This window comes from Folsomia candida, unplaced genomic scaffold (assembly GCF_002217175.1).
Source record: "Folsomia candida strain VU population unplaced genomic scaffold, ASM221717v1 Fcan01_Sc013, whole genome shotgun sequence".
Taxonomy (NCBI): Eukaryota; Metazoa; Arthropoda; class Collembola; order Entomobryomorpha; family Isotomidae; genus Folsomia; species Folsomia candida.
Window position 1 is genome coordinate 3,692,079 of NW_019091205.1, and position 8,569 is coordinate 3,700,647.

The 8,569-nt window shown below is 37.1% G+C and overlaps 2 protein-coding genes across 2 annotated transcripts; both read right to left on the reverse strand.

The window, feature by feature from the left end:
• Positions 1-88: 88 nt before the first annotated feature.
• LOC118437385 lies at positions 89-932 on the reverse strand. The gene is made up of 2 exons (XM_035856350.1): positions 831-932; positions 89-760 (listed from the first exon to the last, which is right to left on the reverse strand). The coding sequence occupies exons 1-2, from the start codon at positions 901-903 to the stop codon at positions 363-365; spliced, it is 471 nt and encodes a 156-aa protein (XP_035712243.1). The 5' UTR covers positions 904-932; the 3' UTR covers positions 89-362.
• Positions 933-5,524: 4,592 nt separating this feature from the next.
• Positions 5,525-8,114, reverse strand: LOC118437425. Its single transcript, XM_035856418.1, has 6 exons — positions 7,587-8,114; positions 7,197-7,493; positions 6,939-7,097; positions 6,676-6,866; positions 6,455-6,620; positions 5,525-6,377 (listed from the first exon to the last, which is right to left on the reverse strand). Exons 1-6 carry the CDS (start codon positions 7,798-7,800, stop codon positions 6,193-6,195), a joined length of 1,212 nt encoding a protein of 403 aa, XP_035712311.1. The 5' UTR covers positions 7,801-8,114; the 3' UTR covers positions 5,525-6,192.
• Between the last annotated feature and the right edge of the window lie 455 nt (positions 8,115-8,569).

The following is an 8,569-nucleotide window of genomic DNA, read 5'->3' on the forward strand; positions in this document are numbered from 1 at the left end:
CTTAATTAAATCATGATAATTCTAAACACTATAATGGAATAGTTTAAACTAATTCTTGAAATGAGATTATGATTGAAAAAGCTTTAAATAGTTTTATTGCAGTATGAACTGACTTTATTTCATGAATTATTACTTAAAAATTTACATAAAATGTATACTTTAAAATAACAACTGTTATAATTGTAAATCTTTTATACGATTAAATTAAAGTTGGTATATATAAAAGATAACTGTAATGTTGGGCTTATGAAGTCGATCGTTAATAGTACAAAAGTTGTGATCTTAAGATGAATTATTTTAATGGAAATAATTAAACTATAAGAGTGAATTTAAATGCAAAATTATTAAATATAATTGACAAATTAGTGCGTCCCTTTCACTGATCCATGATCTTCTGCTGACTCTTCTATTTTCCTTGCTGTCTCCGTTTCTGCGACTTTCTTCCATTCATCCGCTTTTCCATCTACTACTTTTTCCTCTCCTGTTCCTTCTCCTGTTTTTTCATTTTCGCCTACCTTCTCATCTGTGTCCATTAGGGCGGGATTATTTTCTGAAACAGCAGCAGCAGCAGCCAGCAAAACTTCCTCTTCTCTGGCAGCTTTCTCAGCCTTCCACAGAAGAAAGTCTGGATCTTGCAACTCCATCCGAGCTTTCTTGACTTCGGCCTCCAATCGGTTCTGCTCAATTTTCTCTAAGCGCCGTTTTCTGTTTATTCCAGCAGTGTTGGAGGTACCACACGATTGGCAAAAGCTCATAAAGCCTAAATTTAAAAACAACTTATAAACACGTACCTAGAAAAATTAATTGTTCAATAAAACTTGCTGACTTACTGTGGATGAAAGAATCACAAATTCGGCATCTCCCCCATTTGCTGTTCGCATCAAAGCCATCACGCAACATCATCGGCGCCTTGCATGCTTTGTACGGGCATTTGTCTAAAATTAGAAATTCAATGCAAAATTGTTTAACTATGAAATAGAAATTTGGTTAATGATACAAGCAGGTTGGAATTTACCTAGACGCTCCTTGGCCTGCCTGTAGATGACCAATCCACATTCAGCACAGTGTCGATCATGAGGGCCCTTCAATTCCCTTGGGGCTTTGGGGTCGAAAATTCCTACGGCACCAGGTGCGAACGTTCCCAGGGATTCAAAAGACATTTTCTGCTAAATAAATTACAGCAATATTTTATTTGGTTTATTCATAACTAATAAACAGGTTAATACTATAACTAATAAAGTGCGGCAAAGCACGATACATAAGTAGCGCAATAATGCTTAGAATGCATCACAATATAAAGCAAATAATTAACCGATTCAAATTTTAATAATGCCTAAAAACGAATTAATTAAAAACAAATTAATTATCTCTAATTGACCACATGCGCTATACTGCAACATGTAGACCACACCACAAAACATGTTTTGGCCAAATTTCATGCAAATCGCCTTAAAAATGGCGAAAAATACCTGGATTTCATTCATAGATTAATTTGCGCTATAAATCTCAATTTGCCCCGATCACACTGCGACCACACCCCCTGCCGCCGGTGGGGTGTGGTCCAAAAGTTTACGGGATCCTCCCCCTGGGGTCATATGTATGATGCCGCAAACCGATTTCGATTATCTTAATGCGTACTCGAGTTTTAGTGTTGACAGACGGACAGACAGACTAACTAACCGATCGCATAAAGTAGCTTGCGCTACTTAATAAATAGGTCACTATTATGGACTAACTGTTTGTTCAAAAAATTGAGACAAAAGTCCTTAAATTTTTCTAAATGAAATTTTATTTAGTGCTGTGCTAACAAACTCTGCCAGATAACCTCACAGTTTTTTGTCCGTATTTGTTCCTAATGAACGTAATTATGAAATATTGTATTAGTAAGGAATTACCTGTTCCAATGAAGTAAAACTCGGAGCTGATCACTAGAATTGCGTCGTACACTAGGATGCAATATAATCCCTGAGTTATAAAATTTAAGGAGATCCAACTTCGTCTGAGTTTAGTCGTCGACTGTACGGAGTTGGCAAAAGCTTACAGGCTTATATACACGTGTTGATCTATAAACGTTTCTTGAATGAAATTGGCATACGTAAACGTTTGCCTATGGCTGGCATACGTAAACGTTTGCCTATGGCTGGCATACGTAAACGTTTGCCTATGGCTGGCATACGTAAACGTTTGCCTATGGCTGGCATACGTAAACAGGATTGGACAAGTTTGGAAATGTTCGACCTGACTATAGTACAGGTTTGAATTTAGCGGCCGGGTTCACATTGCCCCATTTTCACAAAGTGCTCAATTTAGTGCCACCTATCGATATTTGAAGAATTTATGTTGTGCAATTGTCGTCTAACATCAGTAAAATTATAAAAGTAAAATTATAAATCGAATATTCACTACTTTTCATTTGATGGAGCTATTGTAAATGTCAGATTTAAAGAAATCGGACTGCTTAAATTTTTTGGAGTACGCCCACCACCACCACCGTGTGAATATGCAGATAGTGCCGTATGCACTGGCCCATATTCCATTCTTTATTTCGCACAAACCACATTTATTCCCTTCAGTTTACGGCCCTTATTTTGTCTCATAAAAAATCTCACCAGTACCCTGCCGAAGGGTCGCACGCGGCCCAGTTTTAAATTTGAACCCGATTTCCTTAGATCTGACATTTACAATAGAATGTAAAAATGAGAATTGTGAGTAAATCCGAAGGCATAGTAGAAGGGACAGACGAAATCCCTAAGGCAATATTAAATTTTAGAGTTATATAGGCTGTTAAAACATCGACTCCATACATGGTTGCAAAATAAGCTCTGCATTGGGAGCCCGCTGGGCGGGCTTTGAGACTAGTGATTTAAGAGATAATACCCGCCCAACATCGTTATATGAGAGTACTCCCGCCGAGATCAATATGAAAAATATCAAGTTGCCCCAGATCCACGGTGTGAACGGTGTAATCCACGCTGAAAATTTTACCTTGCCATGAATCGTGTCAAACTTACAGTAGAAAAAGTGCATCCTAGTAAAACCGTGGTATCGAAGGGTATTAACAAATTCGAACCTAAGCGGGCCTGTGCTCGGGACTGCGTTGAAGTTTAGGCGGAATTTTGCACAATGTTTGGACCCTTGCTCTCCCGGGATGAAAGAGACATTGAGCCGTGCTTGTACCCAGGTGGAGAGTATTTTGCCTTCGTTGCAGACAAAAAGCCGTATATTTTGCAGTCTTCTTTTAAACTTGCTGTTTTCTTGGGGAAATTTAGGCCAAAAAGAGGTAACACATTTCGCATTATGGATATCTTTTGCAACAAAAATTCGTAAGCTGATATTTCTGGACAACCAATTCCCAGTGTAGCTAATAAATTCACGTGTCAGTGTCAGGTCTGTTTCTCACGGATCTTCTTAAACCCAGGACTACAAATTAAGTACTTAAACACAAATGGAACCGATGGTGGGGCTTGTTTCTGTAACTTTCGAGGATTTAAGCAGGTTTTAAATTTTTTAAAGGCGAATTTTCCTTAAATGAAACAATACGGCGCTCAATTCTCCACTTTCCGATGGTGAAGATTCGCGTTTTTATGAACTAAAAAGCTTAAATCCGCAAATTCTTCGGAAGTGCGAAAGTGCCAAACTACCTGTTGTTTGTATTGTGTGATTTTTTTATCCCGGATTTTAAGAAGACCTGTGAGAAACGTGTCGAACCTATGAATTGTAAGCGTTCTTATATCTCCGGTGGAGGACAGTCTTTGCCATTCATTCTGGCAAAATACGCACCAAAATGCGAATCGAATCGGTTTAAAAATATCCTTTTCCAGGTTTCCGAGCAATTGAAATATTCGAGCTGGATATTTATAATCGACACATTTTTTCACACTGAGCAAAAATGGGGATGTCGCGACTATAAGGAATGGTTCAGGACGGAGAGAAAAGTTTGAGGTTTGTACGAAATTTCGGATAATACCATCTTTTTCAGAAAGTTGAGCGACGATAAGGACATTTACGCAGCATGGCTCATAAAATGAAATGACGGGATTTTGTAAAACTCCCCTAGTCGCCAAGATTGAACGGCCCGACAGTGGTATTCGAGTGGCCAATAATGTCGGCCGAAGGTACCATCTTGTCCTCGTGTTTTAAGTCGGGCCGTGGGTGGCCAAAATTATCGGGCCGAAGGTTGGAAATGTTTTTCCCGACCTCGTGCCATCAGCCGCCCACCATCCTACCGATCCAATGCCATGGTTGGCCCCAACCATTCCCCAACGAATTTTAATAATCTCACACTGTTTATTTCTGATTTAGTTCATTTATTTGATATCATGTAGTAATGGAAAACAGACAAAGTTCTCTTTAAAGGGTAACAAAATACATCTATGTGCAATTTGTAAACAATTCAGCTCACAAGTTTTTTTCATTTCATTTCCTAAAATAAAAATTCCTAACTTACAACTACTTATAGGTTTTTCGTATAGTGATTTTTTGTTACTAAATGTTTCGTAATGAACTATTTTAACATTTTTAAATCTATTGTACGTAATTCTTCGAACTATAATAATTTGACCAGAATTCAGAGAATAACAGCTATTTACAATTATTTTGTTTGCTTGAAAATTTTCGCGTTTCTCGTCTAATTCTCTCTTAATAACGTTACACTTTTCGTTTTCTACGATTCTTTTTGCAACCTGTTGGAGATAAAATGTTTTTGTTCTTGTCATTTTCTTCAGTTGCTGCATGAAATTTTCAAAACCAAACGCACTAATATTATCTAATTGTCCGAAGTTTAGAGCGTCCTCATGAATATGTGATAAACCATGGACATTATAAACCATAAAATTACTGTCATATACGACTCTGCATTGTAAAATAAATTTTGTCAACAACCGCCTGGCTAAAGCGTTCCACTCGGGGTCATCAGCATTGGCCGATAAAAGAATAAACATAGCACAATGAAAATAAAGGAAATGAATGTAATACTTCTCCGGTAAGACATTTTTCAGTGCTACTGGACCTGTGTACAGCATTATCGTTCTAAATTCCGTGGCCTTAAAATTATCAATCTCATTCAAACTTCTTGGTCTTCGCTGAAAATCACGAGGCATAAACGTTTTGAAATTTATAAATCTGTCTGAAATTTCATTAATAATTTTACTCTGCATTCTATGAGGCAATTTCCCTTTTGCCCACTGTCGCAAAAGTTTTCTCATGACCCCTAAGCAACACATGTGCATATAGTCATATGGAATCTGCGAGACCAAGCCAATTTGCAATTTTGATAAAGAAGTAGAAAATTTATGATGATTCTCGTCTAATTGTGAACGAAACGATTCATCTGTACGCGAAGCTGAATTTAATTCAGTGTACACTACACTTTTTCCAAATTCGCCGTGTTGAACACATTTCTCACACCCTGAATAACTATTATGATTCTTAATTCCCTTAATGAAACTTCTAGCTGGAGCATCAGCAATAATACAGGAAATTCTGAAACGAAATTTCTTCCCTAAATGATTAAATCCATCCTTCTCTAGTGTAATTGTCTCAGCAATAAAATCATTTAGAAAATCTAAATTAGTAGGTTTTTGAACTCCGTAAAATAGCCCTATTACAAAAATTGAATTAATTTTAAGTTGATCAATTTTACCAAGAAGCGGCCAAAATTGGGATCTTGTACTCCTACTTAATGGAATACCATCCACACCTACAGATATTGTTACAAGATTTTCGCCAAAATCGTGATAAAATTTGCTAAAAATTGTTGATTTTGGCTGAACGAGGTGAGCGATATTTGAAATTGATCTCTTTAAATTTTTTTCTATTCCGAAATATACAAATTCTCCACCAGAAATAAAATCAGTTTCAACTACTCGGGGAGTTTCTAATAATGTTCGAGGATCTAGTGGAACTGTTAATTTGAGACTACTAGATAATAATGATAATAATTCTTTTAAAGCAACATGTGTAATATTATGGGACAAAGCCCATCCTCGAAGTTTTTGAGGAAATGGTGTTTGCTCTTCATTGAACGATTCGTTTTCACTGAAACTTGTAAAGCTATAACTATTATTCTCTGAATTTGACGAATATTCTACACTATCATGCAAACTACTAATTATTACTTGAGATTCTGAAACTGATTCACCATCCACACTTGATACTGGCGCTAGAATAGTAGAGGAGGAAGCTATATTTATATTATGAAGAAGGGTTGCCACTTCCGCCTTCCTTCTTCTTGCCTTTGTTCTGTTTGAGGTTAGCATTCTGTCGTCGTTTTTCTCGTCCGCCCTCTCTGTCTTCAGCACCCTTTAGCCACGATGCAACATAACTTCCAATTTCCTGGTCCGTAGATAAACTATAACCGTTTGTGGCACGCACGGAATCTAGATTAATCAATTCATTGAAATTCCAACTTCATTAAATTACAACTTTGGATCTGTACTGTCACTCAAGATCTTACCTCTTATAATTTGATAAATTGGCTCGTTGTTTAAAGCAATTTCAATATCCTTCCCTGCTCCAGTGACAGTAATGATTTTTGCGAGACTATTTGCAAAAAGTTTTTTCAGTATTCTGCTAACCAGGAGAGAGAGCCTTTTTGCGCCAATGAGTGCCAATTCCGTGACCTAAATAGAAGATTATTATTACACTAAACTTATTTAACTAATTTTATACCCTTACCAAACAGTCACGATTTTCCTGCACCTGAATCCACACGTTTAATGACTTAAACTCAGCAACAGTCACCACAGGAATTTTGTGCAATTTTATTTTAGTTGGGGGAGATATGTTAATCCCACCTGACCTTCTCAACAGTTCCGTGACAAGTTGTTCCAATTTAGCCAAACGATCAATAACGATTTTCTCAAATTCTACGAATAAATTTTAGATACATAAAGCAATGACTTTATGTATATCTGTACAAATATATATAAAATAGCTACCCGTGTCATTTTTGCCAACTAAATCCCCACTAAAGCCTGGAAGACTGTTAACACTTGGAGGGATATCACTTAAATCAAGGTTGGAATTTAATGCCACCGTTCCGTGATCAACCAATATCAACTTAGGACTTGATATAATTGGGCAACTATTCGGACCAACTAAAATCGTAAATAAGGAGGAAATCATATATAATTTTACATAATTGTGAACAGAACAGTCAATTTAAAAACACTTTAAATAAAAGAATGTTTAAATACCGTTGGACACACTCGGCGAGTGAATTTGATCGTGGTCAGAATCACTTGAATAATTCGGTTCGACTGGTTTTGACGTAGTAATTGAGGTAAATGACGTGCTTGGAATTTCGATGTCGCTATCAATTGGGTCCTTACTCGGCGACGACCCAGAAGATTCAGAGTTTACTTTTTTCTTTTGTTTATTTCGTCTTCGTCGCCTAGGACGACGACTTTCATCCTCATCCACGGTAGTTTCAAATGTCGACTGATTTGATTTCTCGGCTAAACGCAATACAACAAGTGCATCATCAAAAGTATCTGGAAATAAAAAAGATAAGAATTTTGCGTATTAGGAAATAAAATGATAAAATTATTATCTCATCTAAAATTATTATCGCTTTATTAACTCACCTTTAATTTTCAAAATTTTACAATTATGTCGTGCCCAACTCTCTTCTGGTGCCTTGTGTTTTTTCACCATAGAAGTGACGTTGGGTGATGATGGCCAGAGGACTGTGGATAAGTCTATGAGCCAACTTGTTGACACTATCGACACAGAGTTATCATCTTCTTTAAATTCGACGATGGCGAATTTATTTTTTGGAGGAAAAGTGATTTTAGCCATGCTGGCAGATTCTCGTGCTGGAAATGGACTTGAAAGTACGATTGGCGCTGTAGTGGATAGATGGCGCACTATGGTATTTTTGGCCACGGATGGTACGACCTCGTGCCGACAGTTTTTGTCAGATGCAATTTAAATATACTTTTGCCAACCTTGTCCCACCCTCGGTAGGAAGGAAGTAAATGTAAAAATTTCTACATGCACTTTTTGCTTAAAACTTGTCTGCAAAAATCGGGAGGGGAATGGTTGGCACAGTCGGCCAACCATCGCCCAACTATGCCACCCTTTAATATCCTTCGGCCCGATAATCTTGGCTACTTGGGTCTGAAATTTGTACCGTTTTTTAAATGAGATAAAGTACTAAGGAGGAGACGCGACATGTCAAATGTATTTTCCAAAATGTCTAAGGAAATTTGGTTGAAGGTAGAAAAGTGGAAGATGCATGGGCCAAAGATGGACAAATTGAAACCTGTCGTGGATGGGAAGATGGTAATTATGGCGTAAATGGTAAAAATCGCCATCGTAAAATTCCCAGAATTTATTTATGGCAACATCTTAACCCAATGACAACGGTAATATGTATGAACATGGCGTTGTGCAAGAGCAATCATCCACCTATGATATGTAGTTCGCTTTGAACAACTCATTATGTAAATAGGTAATCATACTTACTGGATTACATAAAGTGTGGAAATGTTTTTCCAGTGGTATTTTTATCAACAAGTCAGAATTCCTGTCAGTGAATTATAGAATTCCTAGCCTATAAGTTTTA

What these genes read in the sequence shown, in the direction of transcription:
- LOC118437425 (XM_035856418.1), bottom strand. Translation starts at nt 7,800, where the DNA reads ATGGCTAAAATCACTTTTCCTCCAAAAAATAAATTCGCCATCGTCGAA. An exon ending in AGGAAAATCGTGACTGTTTG is followed by an intron (nt 6,621 to 6,675) that starts GTAAGGGTATAA and finishes TCTTCTATTTAG; the next exon opens with GTCACGGAATTGGCACTCAT. An exon ending in AATTTATCAAATTATAAGAG is followed by an intron (nt 6,378 to 6,454) that starts GTAAGATCTTGA and finishes TGATTAATCTAG; the next exon opens with ATTCCGTGCGTGCCACAAAC.
- LOC118437385 (XM_035856350.1), bottom strand. Translation starts at nt 903, where the DNA reads ATGATGTTGCGTGATGGCTTTGATGCGAACAGCAAATGGGGGAGATGC. An exon ending in TTGTGATTCTTTCATCCACA is followed by an intron (nt 761 to 830) that starts GTAAGTCAGCAA and finishes TTTTAAATTTAG; the next exon opens with GCTTTATGAGCTTTTGCCAA.